Source organism: Larimichthys crocea, chromosome XIII (genome assembly GCF_000972845.2).
Source record: "Larimichthys crocea isolate SSNF chromosome XIII, L_crocea_2.0, whole genome shotgun sequence".
In the NCBI taxonomy this organism is placed as follows: Eukaryota; Metazoa; Chordata; class Actinopteri; family Sciaenidae; genus Larimichthys; species Larimichthys crocea.
In genome coordinates this window covers 20,460,464-20,473,214 of record NC_040023.1, presented here as the reverse complement: position 1 = coordinate 20,473,214, position 12,751 = coordinate 20,460,464, and the positions used below count along the sequence as shown (strand labels likewise).

Sequence of the window (12,751 nt, the reverse complement as noted above, 5' to 3'; positions counted from 1 at the left end):
AATAATTAAGACTGACAGCTGAGATATTTCAAATTCATCAGTTGTACTGTATTTTTCCAGTAGTATTAGTGGAGAGTTGTGCAAACTATCATCTGTGGTGTCTGACTTTTCTCTAACCTCTTTAGGTCTTTAAACTATAAAATGTTTTGTGTATTATTCTTAGATTAAAAACTTGGGAGGCCTGGATTTAGGACTAATATGCTCCTCATTTTCAGGGGTTTCTCCTACAGTAACTCAGGCACTTAGAAGCTACTTTGTGCCTCGACATTTTTTGTGAAGATGCTCCCCGGAGTCTCCAGCTGTGTAAATGGCATGCATCATAGAGCAGCTAAACTCTGGTGAACAGACGGGCGCTGCTGGATATTTGTAAACCTTTGAATCACACTCACATCACAGAGAATTCCCCTTGATCCAGTGTTGAATTTTTCATTTGGCCCTGTGGAGCTTTGAATGATAGCACCTCTGATAAGTCTCCCAGTCCACCTGATCTTCTGATAAATGTTTAATTGGGGATTGCCCTTTCTCTGCAGGAACATGGAGATTTATAATCACTGCTATATTTGAAAAATATGAAGTGGGAGCACATACAAAGGAAAAAAAGATTTTTTAGAAAACCCTCTAGATTTATTGCCTGGAAATTATCATAGTTTAGCTGAAATTGAGGCTGCTAATGAATCTTGAATGAGAAAAAATTAATTTTAAAAGGCTTCAGAGACTTTTGTAATGGTGTCAAAGTTGCTGTGAACTTTGACAGTCATGCTCACACTTTTTCTAAGGAAGTGTCAGAGATGACAGGATTAAAGGAAACAAACAGCATTAAGCCACATAAACAGAAGACACAGTGAAACCAAACATCCACGGGCAGTGAATAAATTCAAGGACAAGCTGGCACTGCATAAAGAATATTAATGTTCTCAATGACATGAATTACAATAGTTTTTGTTAAAGTTGGCAGGGATTTACTACAAGGGCCAAGAAATGCTTTAAATGCTTGCTGGTGATGCCAAAGCTGAATAAACACAGAGAAAAAAAGGGCAGCTTGTCACTTCTGGCTCTATTAAAGAGCCTGTTGGTGGCAGATAAATCAAAGACTTTCCTATAACACTGCCATAAACACAGTCAGTCATAATGATATTGTATTTTACTGTTTGATCTCATAATAGAAACTCTCTTTTCTCTTTCTCCCACCCCACGTTTACTCGTCTTTCCCCAGCCCCTCACATCTCTGTCTCTAGCAGATTCCAGACTAAAGAGTGATCTGACCATCGTGCTGAACGCTCTGGGAAGCAACACCTCGCTCACCAAGTTAGACATTAGCGGAAATGCCATGGGGGATATGGGAGCCAAGATGCTGGCCAAGGCGCTACAGATCAACTCCAAACTCAGGTGAGTACATATTCAGAGGTCAAAACCCATGCCATGTGTCAATTATAAATGAAAAACAGTAAATAAATCATGTTACATTACTGAATCACTAGTTGACCTTCTATTGCCTTCCCTGCAGCTATGGCCAGCTTTATTTATATACAGAGGTAATTCAGTTCAAAGAGCTTTACATAAGGTGAAGACATGCATTACAACAACATTTAAAGACACAATAAAACGCAAAATAAAACAATAAAAATTACGTAATTACATAGATATTTGTAAATGCACAAGTGTTTATTAATGCACAGTTACGAGTTCCCCTATGAGGACATGTTTTATGTTGTAATAATTGCATTAACTGTATACACTTGTGAAAAATCTTATTTTAAAAAATCACCTTAAAGGTGAAAATTAGAAGGAATTAAATTAGCTTCTGTGACTTCATGTAAACAATATCTGAATCCATTAGTTGCATTGTGTGTTTCTCTGTGCAGGACTGTGATCTGGGATAAGAACAACACCAGCCCTCAGGGTCTTCAGGATGTAGCAGCCGCTCTGGAGAAGTAAGCAGCTCCTTCTTTATCTCTGTACTTGTGTACTAAGTCCATGTGTGTGTCTGTGTATATAACTGAATACTTATGATAAATTTATTATTATGCAGTATTACACTGTTGTGCTGAAAACCTCCAAAGGGATGGATGTACGATTAGGTGTTGCAGCCCAGATGTTGTTTATGCTGCAGCAGGCAAGAACCTTGAGGTGTGTTCAGAAAGGAAGAGCATGAAAGAGGATGAAGGGAAGGAGCCAGAGAGGGGAGAGAATGACATACGCAGGGCGTACAACAACAAAGAAACTATGGCGGAAGAAAAGATGCTGAGGAAGGCAAAGTCAGGGAGAGCAGAACAGATTAAGAGAGATGAAAAGTGCAAGTCGAGACTGAATAAATCGGATTTGTTGTCTATTGTCTCTTCTGTCTGTGGATCTGAATCTCCAATTGTGTGTGCGTGTGTGCGTGTGTGCGTGTGTGCGTGTGCGTGTGCGTGTGTGTGCGCACACATGCGTGTGAAATGACATGTGCATCTCACTAAATTTGCTTCTGGGACACATCTGTACATCTACCTCTCTCCTGTTTCATCTTTTCTCTCTGTTTATCATATTCTCCCAGCAGCACATCTACCCATTTCCCCTCTGAGTCTCTGTATTGCATTATTGAAATAACAATTTTCTTTTTTCTTTTTTTTTTTCTTGTTCCTGTTTTCTATTCTGTTCAGCAGTACAGTTGTGTGTGGGTGTTTGCGTGCATGCATGTGTATGTGCATTTTAGTTGTTTTCAGGCGATTTCTTCATGTCTCTTGTGTTCTTCAGTCTCAGAAAATGCTTCCTAATGCTGTAGGACATTATATTGTCAGAGGTTTTGAAAGACTTTCAATACCACTTAATAATATGTGCACGTGTACATTTTAAAGTGAATAAAGAAAGTATATAAAGTCTTATATTTCCCAGTATTAAAAGTTACAGTGTGTAATATTTTGTAAGCCCTTACACACATACTTCAAGGACACATACGTAACTTCTTTTAAAGCCTAGTAGGATTTGAATAAGATTGTTTTTTTTTTTGTTCACCATTGTAGGAATTTCTTATTTTCTTTATCTAATGTGATAGTAAAATTGGTTTTAGATTTATATATTCTGAATTATAAAGCACACGATTTATTGAGAAAATCAGATTAATGTGTACTGAATTTGTAAAGAAAATTTCACTTGCAGCATTGCTATGCACTGTATTATTTTCCCAACTTTCTCTGGCTGTCCTTTTTCTTATTCAGTTTCTATTCCCATTGAAACATTTTCTCCCATATTTTGCTGTAGTTGAAATGAAAAGAATCCTGTCTGAAAGGATACAAATGGAGGCGGCAGTTTGTAGGAACTTCACCGTGTTCACAGAAAATCTGTGAGTTGAAGAGATAGGGGAAGAGAGCAGATGGGTTCATACAGAAGTCAGGTCTTCATTAGTAATGGCTCCATGTTGCCTGCTGTGATATTTCGCTGTGTGTGTATGTGTGTTTATTGTGAGGCCAGACGTATCTGAAGGCAGATGAGTCAGTTTACCTTTGAGGTTGACAACCATCAACATCTGACTCACGCTCTTCCTTTGTCTCCAAGCGCTGCGTCTGCTTTCCGTTATACTGACTGATCTTCATTTTCTTTCTCCTTTCATCCCTTCCTCTCCTCCGTCATTATATGAATATTAATACTGAGTGGTGACCTCCATTTCAAGATCCGTAACCTCGCTAATCGTGCCAGTTCACTGCTCTGTAATAGAACGTGTGCACACACAGAGAGAAATGCTTATTACTCTGTACATCATGGTTCCATAAGCATAATAGCAAGTTATCCTTGAAATGAATAAAATGCAGATTGACTTCTTATTTTATGAATGAACATATGAAGAAATAACACAAGTGGATGCATTTCACTGCCATCATGCTACAGTATGCTGTACTTCTTACTGCATTATTCCAAATGTGTGTTCAAATGCATCACTTTTCTTTGTGTTTATTGAAATAATATCTGTACAGCTCTACACAAGTCTCTATTCTTTCCTCTATAATGTGAAATAACTGGAACAATGTCCTCTGGCGTTCTGTCTATTAGGAACTTCACCATTCGTTTCATGCCCATTCCCATCATCGATGCCTCCCAGGCTCTGAAGGCCAGCCCTGAGAAAACAGAGGACGCTTTGCTAAAGGTATATAAAGAATTCTCATTGGGTCCTCTAGCTTCCAGCTGTCCTGTACTGTTACTGGGTTTTTTGAAAACATGTTATATGTAACAACTTCAGGAAGAAAAGCTTTGGTTTATTATAATGACGGTTGTTTTGTGTTTCTCCTCCCAGATTGAGAATTATCTGTACAGGAACCATGAAACCAGAAAATACCTACAGGAACAGGCCTATCGGTTACAGCAGGGCATTGTAACCACAACCACCCAACAGGTGTTTAAATAAACACACAGTCATTAATTTTTTTTATCAAACCCAATGTATTATTGTAATTATGCTGTGTATGAAGTAGATAGGACTGTAGAAAACACAGTAAATGGGATATTTGGTAAGAAATTAAACAAACTTAACTTTCTATGCGCGGTAAAGATCGAGTTTATTCGGTCTGTACTTCAATGTGTTGTTTGTGTCTTACAGATGATTGACAGGATCTGTGTGAAGGTGCAGGACCACCTGAACTCTCTGAGAAACTCGGAGACAGACGTCATATTGGAGGACGTCAGAGCAGCAGAGAGTCTCATCAAAGATGCAAGGAACTCTAAAACGGTGAGGAGAGACAAAAAGGGCTTTGTGTGGCTCATATATTAAAAGGTTTCATCTACGAGCTCATTTGGAGGTCGGTTGTCTCGTAGTTTCCTATATCTTTTCTTTGATTTCAATATGCCCCCTATATCCTCTGTCTCCCCCAGCTGCTCCCTAACCTCTACCACCTAGGATCAGCTGCCAGAGAAGAAGTGAACAGCTCGTCAGCGGGACCCATCCAGGAGAAACTGGAGTCTATGGCTGGGGAGGTGACAACTGTCATGGACCAGCAACTGCAGGTAGTTTCATAACCTTTACTCTAAAGATGGTTAGTTCAACTATGAATTGTAGCCACCAAAAATTATCATGATGATGATGATGATTGATTTTGATAATTGTGAAGTCATGTTTTATTTTTGACCTAACTACCAGGGGTCAAAGTATATCATATAAACATCATTTCATCATATTTGTGGTTCACAGGCTCCATTTGTTAGAAACGACAAAGACAAACTAGAGAATAGGCACCACCTACAGGCGGTGAAAGATAAAGGACATGAAAAAATACAGTAGTAGAAGTCTCACTGAGCATTTGACATCACCAAATTAAATAAATTGTAGTTTATATTCAGTCACATTCAGTGCGTGACAAAAGACACCTGTCATATGTGGTTTAAAAAAAACAAGTGTTTATTTGCTTTTGGATTATCAAATCAAGACATACACTCATCCACCCCTTACTTTCTCTCCTTTCAGACTCTGTTGGAGTCGATGGTGGGTGCAGCAGAGTCTCTGTGCCCTCATGTGATGAAAAGGAGTAACCTTCGTCCAGAGTTAATGAAAGCCAGCTCAGCCAAGATGGTCGTACCCAAAAGCTTTGTCACCAAAACTCTCCTGGAGCAGTCGGGGGTGGATATTATCAACAAGATCAGGTGTGTGTGTTTGTGGATGAATAGTAACTAAGACAGTTAGCTGAGATCTTTCTGTTGTTGTTGTTGTTGTTGTTGTTTGGTTCTGTTGTGACCTCCTGCCTCAGTCTTGGCACCTGCCTGACCATCACTGTCTTTTTCTGTCTGTATCAGTGAGGTGAAGCTGAGTCTAGCGTCCTTCCTGTCCGATCGCATTGTTGATGAGATTCTGGAGGCTCTTTCCACTTCCCAACTCACTCTGGTACAAAAAAGTCAACAGAACTCTCAACTTGTCTCATTGATTCATTCATGACTGCTGTTATAATTCAAACTCTCTAAATTGTTATAACTTAGATTCAGCTCCAACAATTTTATTTTAAGCATGAGCTCACAACACCTCTGCTCCCTGTTTCCTCTCCTCTCTTGTGCTCCCAGGCAGACCATCTTGTACGGCGAGGTCGCCCCTTGGTGCATCAGGAGTCAGTGGATCTGGACGTCCCAGAAGAGAAGATTCCTAAACGGGCATCTACTGAGATACTAGAGGCTGAGAGGCTGGAGGATCTGGAAACATGCATGGTAGGTTGCAACATAGCTAGAGTTCAGTAGGTTAGTTTTAACTGGCTGTAATTTTTATTTATGAAGAATCAAGGTGTTGAAAGAGTAACTATGTGTGGGTTTGAAGAGACGTTTTATGATTCATAATCTAGGTCTTTTATGTTTTGACTGAATTTCATAGTAAAAATGAATTAATTCAATGCAATCTGTTCATTCTGTCTTGCCACCCACACTAAGTTACATTTAGTTGTATTACCCAAAAAGAAGCAATTGCATCTGGCTTAATATCACCCTCTACTGGGAGAAATATACCTTTAGGATTAATGTAGGTATTCAGTTTAAGAACTGTCCTGCTAAAGGGCAGCTTTTGTTGTTTTTATAGATTTTATAGTTGCTTTATATATGTGTATAGGTGTAGTGTTCGGGTTGGTTTACAGTATATGTAATGTATGAGGTCAGATATGGATGTAGATTTGTTGTAGAAAAGGAATATTGATCCATAACAGTGTAATGTATGTGACTTGTGATGTACAGCAAATGCAGTTAACAGGAAGCGGCATGTTCTTCTGTCTCTGGTCCTGTCTGTCTCTCTGGTGTCTTCGTTTCATCTTATAGTCTTCTCTGACCTCTACTGTCTCAGCTATCTTTCCTTTTTTTTCTTCACTGGGCTTTACTATGGGTTGTCTTTCTTCCTCTTCAATCTTCTTTTCCTCTGTTCTTCCTTCTCTTTCCATCTTTGCTCCATGGAGACTCTGTGCTGCACCAGTGTAAGTAATTCTGGACTGTCCCTCTATACTCTCCTTTCAATCCACTTTTTTTCATCTTACTCTTCTTTCCCTTTTCTGTCTCCTCACTGTGCCTGCCTGTGCTGTAGCTTTTTCTGGAGCACAAATAATCAACTGTATTTAAATATTTGATCACTGTGGTTTATTTCAGAGATAGAGTTGAAAAACTACAGTATGAGTATACAGTAGCAGGATGCATTTATTGACCACTTCCTCACCCACTCTCCAAATCACACTGTTGGATGCTGATAATTGAAAATTTAGATTTTTATTATTTTTCTTTCTTCATTCAGCCACATTGCACTCCTCATCTCCACTTAATGTCTGTCATTACCAGCTTTAAATGTAGATCACAGTACAATAATAGGAAACTTACTTTAGGATGCTACTGTGTTTACTGTCTACTAATGTTTGAAGACAGTGAAGTTAATTGCATTTTTCTTCATCACCCCAACAGCACTTTACACGTTTCTTAATTAAGAAAACAATTTAATTAACCCATGTGCTATTTAAACAATATTAACTATTTAATATATGCAGGTTTCGGTGTATATGTAGGCCAAGATGTCAATTTTTGGAACCTACAGAAAAATGTGTTTGTGTGTGTTCAATTACCTCTATAGATCATTCATAATTATATTTACTCTTGCTTTGAGTTTGGTCTGATGGTGAAATTGAGTGTAGTTACAAGTAAAATGTTGACAGAATCCCAAATAGAAAACCAGGATCCAACAGCTAGTTTGATAAACTGTATGAATTTTTTTTTATCCATTTGTTCACTCCGGATATTTTCTTTTCTAAGCACAAACATGGATTATTACTTAAAGCTCAACCATCTCAGTCTTGAATGATTGCAGTTTAGATATTTTTTCCAATATTTTTATGATTACAAAATGCATCTGATTATCTGCTTTTCTTTCAGATGACTCCCAAATCCAAGAGGAAGAGCATCCACAGCAGAATGCTTCGGCCAGTGTCTCGTGCCTTTGGTAAGCAGTTAATTTTTTGTTTATGTTTTATGACATTGAGCTCTATTGGAATCAAAAAGTAGACTGTTCTTCTGATTTATACTATAAAACACTTTCTTAATGGGCTTTATTCTTCAATAGTGAAACTATTTATACCTGATGATTATGTGAGAGAAGACTTCAGTGTATATCTAATTGCAAACCTCTTAATGGCCGTCCAACATACAGAAATGGAGTTTGACCTGGACAAGGCCCTGGAAGACGTCCCTGTCCATGTGGAGGACACTTCATCTCGAACGCCACCTACTCCGTCACATATCCTGCCAAAATTGGAGCATCGTGCACCAGGATCAATGGCAGAGTTGCCATCTGAGGAGGAAAAAAAACTACAACACTTCACCAAATTACGACCACGCCGGAACAAAAAAATGAATTCTAGCAAAATACCTGTAAGTGAAGTTCCATTTAAAAACCTTTCACTTAATTAAACGGAAGCAATTGATACAAAACCGAAGTGGACTACAGACCAAATCCTTACAATGCAAGGAAACGGTATATCTACTGTTGTCAGATGGTCCAGACATGGTATCAGATTCTTCAACTTTTTCTTTCAGCAAATCGGCAGTGCTCCATCTCAGGATGGGGAGCAGAATGGTCTCATGGGAAGGGTGGATGAGGGTGTGGACGAGTTCTTCTCTACAAAAGTCACCAGGATGGATTCCAAGTGAGGATAATGCTTTATTTCTATATTTTTCACAGTAAATTTCTAATATTTATTGTGCCCATCTCTTTAGTTTCATATACATTACACATGTTAAGTCTATTGGCTTTCAGTCACTTTGTCTCTCCTTCTGTCAGACGTTCCCTGAAGAGTTCAGAATCTCAGGATGGAGAGAAGAAGAAGAGTAAAGGAGGATTCCTCAACCTCATCAAACGTTCCTCCAAATCAGATAAATCTGACAAATCTGAGAAAAACCAAGCCCCCCCATCCTTAGCCTCTGTATCCTCAACGCCAGCTTCTACCATCCCTGAGGAGCCCTCCTCACCAAAGGTGGCACTAAAGAGCCCAGCACCAGAGACAAAATCCAGGTATAGATGATCAAAAACTGAATCGTTTTTCTGTAATAGAATAATAGATTACCTAAATCAGACCCAGTGTACTACTGATTCACTTATAACTCCTGTCTTTACTGCAGAGACGCCCGCTCACAGCCAGCGGACTACAGCAGCAGCTCAGACCGTTCAGAGGAGCTGAGGACGCCAGACTCCATCGATGAGCCCTGGGAGGGATCGGACGGCAGGGGTAGTCCTCAGGGAGGCAGGCGGTACCCAGGGTTGCAGATGATGGGCAGCGGCCTCTTGGCAGAGATGAAGGCCAAGCAGGAGAGGAGAGCGCACAAGGTGAGTTGGTGTGATTTGAAAAAAATATATAAAAAAATAAGCACCTGCGTTACAGGGGACAAGTGAAGGATCAAAACAGATAGGAAGAAGCAACATGTGGCAAAATCTTGTGCCTGATTTGAACTTCAAAGGTTTAGGGTTAGCTAATTAGCTTAGCTAATTAAATTCTGACTCCCCACATTAAATACAGAAGGTTCTGCACCAGCACCAGCAACCTGTGGGTCCTAATTTGCAAGAGGTTTTTCCATTGATTTCCTCATGGAACAGCAACTGACCAAAAAATAAAAATGAAAGTCAACACCGTCTCTTTATTTGGAGCTTTTTACCATATCACATGGTCTATCTTTATGTAAGATGGATGAGGTGCTGGAGGAGCTCAGAGTCATGGAGTTTTAATATCTTCATTTCCATAGCAACTAAGCAAACTTAATCTGCCAGTGATGTTGAAAAGATTTGATTGAAAGCCCCAGAAGAAATATATAAGAGACCTTGTCTGTTCATGGTTTTCCATCGGCTGTGGTTGGGAGGTAGAGCGGGTCGTCCACTAATCAGATGATCAATTCGATCTCTGGTTCCTCCACTCTGCATGCCGAAGTGTCCTTGGGCAAGATACTGAATCCCAAGTTGCTCCCGAAGGCTGTGCCATCGGTGTGTGAATATGTATGAATGGGTGAATGAGATATGTAGTGTAAAAGTGCTTCGAGTGGTTGGAAGACTAGAAAGGCGCTATATAAGTACATTCCAGTTACCATTTATCAGTTACAAAGTGCTTTTCTGTTCAGGCAGAAAACCATTGCAAAAACAAATGCAGCGAACATGTCATGAAATAGAATAAACTACAGTAAACTGCAGTTTATTCTCACTTAAGTTGTGAATGATTTGGTAAGTGCCTTCCTTGCAAGAGATTTAAAAGTTTAGTGATTACATTTGGATGTTTAGTAAAATGATATAGATTATTTAAGCCATTTGTTACTTTAATTATAATTGAGAAAAAACATTTCTCATCATAAAATACTAAAAGTCTACGGTCTGCGGTCTGATAAAGAAAGATGTTTAAATAAGAGCACATCTGATTTTGTTTTGGGGATAAAGCGCTGTAGGTGTTCAGTCTCCACCTGTCAGGGCAATTTTGTTCAGCACTCACTAACTGTGATTCCAGCTGGGAGAACACACAACACACACTCATAGATGCTGAGACTTGTGTATATCTCCAGGCTAGTCATTGCGCCTGTCAACATGTTGACATAAAAACACAAACAGCCCTGATTTTTTTTTTTGCCAAATGACAAGGTGAGAGGAGGAGGGAGAGAAGAGCAGAGTGGAAGAGACTGAAGCATGAACAGTAAGTGGACAGAATAAAGAGAGGAAAGAAGGCCGATATGCAAATACTCCATCACGACTCACAGCAGGGCATAAATGTCAATGTCTTGTCCTTAAATGTTCAAATTCACTCAGAAGCTTAAAACTAAAAGTGCAGTCAATTCCTTTACCTCCTTTGATCTCTTTTCTACATTCACTAGTTCATTTCCTCAAAAGCATACAAAATAGTTTCATTTTTAAATTTTAAATAAATCATAGTTTGGTTCAGAGGGACAATTAGTCAGCTAAATTAAATTATGAGGGCAACAACTATGTTTTTGTTCTTGTTGTGTGCATCTGTGAACTGTGAGTTGGTGTTGGCACCTGTAAGTGAGTGTTCATTTGATGTGTTATTGGTCCCTGTGTAGTTACTGCACAACTGTGTGTGTGTGTCTGTGTGCGTGCTCGTGTGTGCAATAAGAGGTTTATGGTGTTTGCAGCATTAGGGTTTTTTTTCTGACCTCGTATCAGTGGCGCTAAAGCCTCTCCTGCCATCTGCTTGTTCTGGCTGGCTTCCAAGTGTGTGTGTGTGTGTGTGTGTGTGTGTGTGTGTGCTTGTGTGCTTGTGTGTCTTTGTGTATGCAGGTAAGATGGAGAGAGCTATTCAGGAGGTATATCATTAATACAAAGCCTGGGGGTGTGAGCTGCTTTTTGTAACACAAAGGCGCCCTCTACTGTTCAAATGTTGCTTGGCAACATTGCATATGTATTCAGTACTGCGCATCTCTACTCAGGGCACTGTTGGGTATTTTTACATACTAGGTTTGATATAAAGTCTGACTAATCTGTTAAAAAAAATCTTTTTTATTGTTCTGCACTCATACTGTATATTGTTCCAATATTTTGTCCTTGTGTCTCCTCCAGTCTTCCAGCCCTGACAGACCTGACAGCAATGCAACAGGTAAGCTGTTCAAGCGAACAGTTATTAATTCATGCAGATCTGCAGCTGATGTTAAGATTATTTTTATGGTTCTTTCTGAGACTTTTCATACCGTACATTGCACACTGTAAAACACATTGTGTGCATGAATTTTTCTTTTCTGCATGTGTCAGCAGCCAAGCCCCAGGCTCCCATTTCAGAAAACAGGCCTTCCAGTGGCTCTATTAATAAATCAGACCCTGGTTCTCCGGAAAAGTCCCCTCCTCGTGGTGAGACCAAGCCAGAACCAGCCCCCCGTGTTAGGGCTACGTCCTCCTCAAGTTCTCCTGGGGGACCAGTAAGTCCAAAACCACCAGTGCCGCAAGGAGCAAAACCTGCACTGGCTGCCCGACCCACCATCCCACAGAAGCCGCGGACCGGCAGCAGCAGCAGGAGCATAGGTACAGTCAGAGGATTTGTTTGATTGAGATTCATTTTTTTATTTTCCTGAACTGCATCTTGTTTGATATTTTGTTTATTTTGAATACAGTATGATTTCATTGTGCTTTTGAAAATGTATGTTATGTGAGCTTATATGACAGATGAGTTATTATTTATTTTCAGTTGATAATATTTATTTTCTGATCAATTTCCTGACAGACGAGAGCTCAGATTCCCCCACCAGTGGCGGTGTGTCTCCTAAGGTCACAACTCTTCCTGCCACGCTGAAGAGGATGCTGTCAGACAAGGACGGCCAGACCAGTTTGCAGTCAGGAGGCTCAGCCAACAAAACCACTCAGGACGGTGGGTCAAGAGCTAATAAATAAATACATTTTCAACTGAAACTTGCAGTTGCTTTTTTCCATTCTTCATCCCAAACCTGTCCTTTGTCTTCAGCAGATTTCCACAACACAGATTGTTAGATGTTTGGAGTCACTGTCAGGATCTGACTCTCACATACTTACATTGTTCCTCTGAATGATGACTGTTGTCTGTCTACATGTACAATATGACAGACTGATTCAGGTCACAACTCTCACTCAAGTCCTACTGTCTTTCATCTAATATGTATTATCTAACAGACAGCCTGGCAGCTTGGTGATCTTCTCTGCCCATCTTCTCACTGATGTTTTTATTTTTTTATCTCGTTCTTGTCTCATGCATGCCCTCTCCTTTGGTCTTTCTTGTCTTCCTCTGTCTCCTTTTTTTTTTTTTTTTTTTTTTTTTTTTTTTTTCTGTTCCCT

General features: G+C 39.7%; 1 protein-coding gene across 6 annotated transcripts in view; it reads left to right on the top strand.

Moving 5' to 3' along the window:
- LOC104920208 (F-actin-uncapping protein LRRC16A) overlaps positions 1–12,751 on the top strand; it is a 64,919-nt gene that overhangs the window by 47,968 nt on the left and 4,200 nt on the right. For 3 of the 6 annotated variants that reach the window (XM_019263699.2, XM_019263697.2, XM_019263702.2), the window contains 18 exons: positions 1,214–1,386; positions 1,863–1,931; positions 4,024–4,117; positions 4,265–4,363; positions 4,568–4,696; positions 4,840–4,971; positions 5,429–5,604; positions 5,755–5,842; positions 6,016–6,156; positions 6,885–6,902; positions 7,843–7,909; positions 8,117–8,337; positions 8,503–8,612; positions 8,747–8,977; positions 9,085–9,289; positions 11,513–11,549; positions 11,702–11,968; positions 12,168–12,311. In XM_019263699.2, the coding sequence (XP_019119244.2) occupies positions 1,214–1,386; positions 1,863–1,931; positions 4,024–4,117; positions 4,265–4,363; positions 4,568–4,696; positions 4,840–4,971; positions 5,429–5,604; positions 5,755–5,842; positions 6,016–6,156; positions 6,885–6,902; positions 7,843–7,909; positions 8,117–8,337; positions 8,503–8,612; positions 8,747–8,977; positions 9,085–9,289; positions 11,513–11,549; positions 11,702–11,968; positions 12,168–12,311 (2,401 nt within the window). The remainder of the gene's footprint in view (positions 1–1,213; positions 1,387–1,862; positions 1,932–4,023; positions 4,118–4,264; positions 4,364–4,567; positions 4,697–4,839; positions 4,972–5,428; positions 5,605–5,754; positions 5,843–6,015; positions 6,157–6,884; positions 6,903–7,842; positions 7,910–8,116; positions 8,338–8,502; positions 8,613–8,746; positions 8,978–9,084; positions 9,290–11,512; positions 11,550–11,701; positions 11,969–12,167; positions 12,312–12,751) is intronic. The other 3 variants (XM_019263700.2, XM_019263701.2, XM_019263698.2) reach the window with 2 other exon arrangements.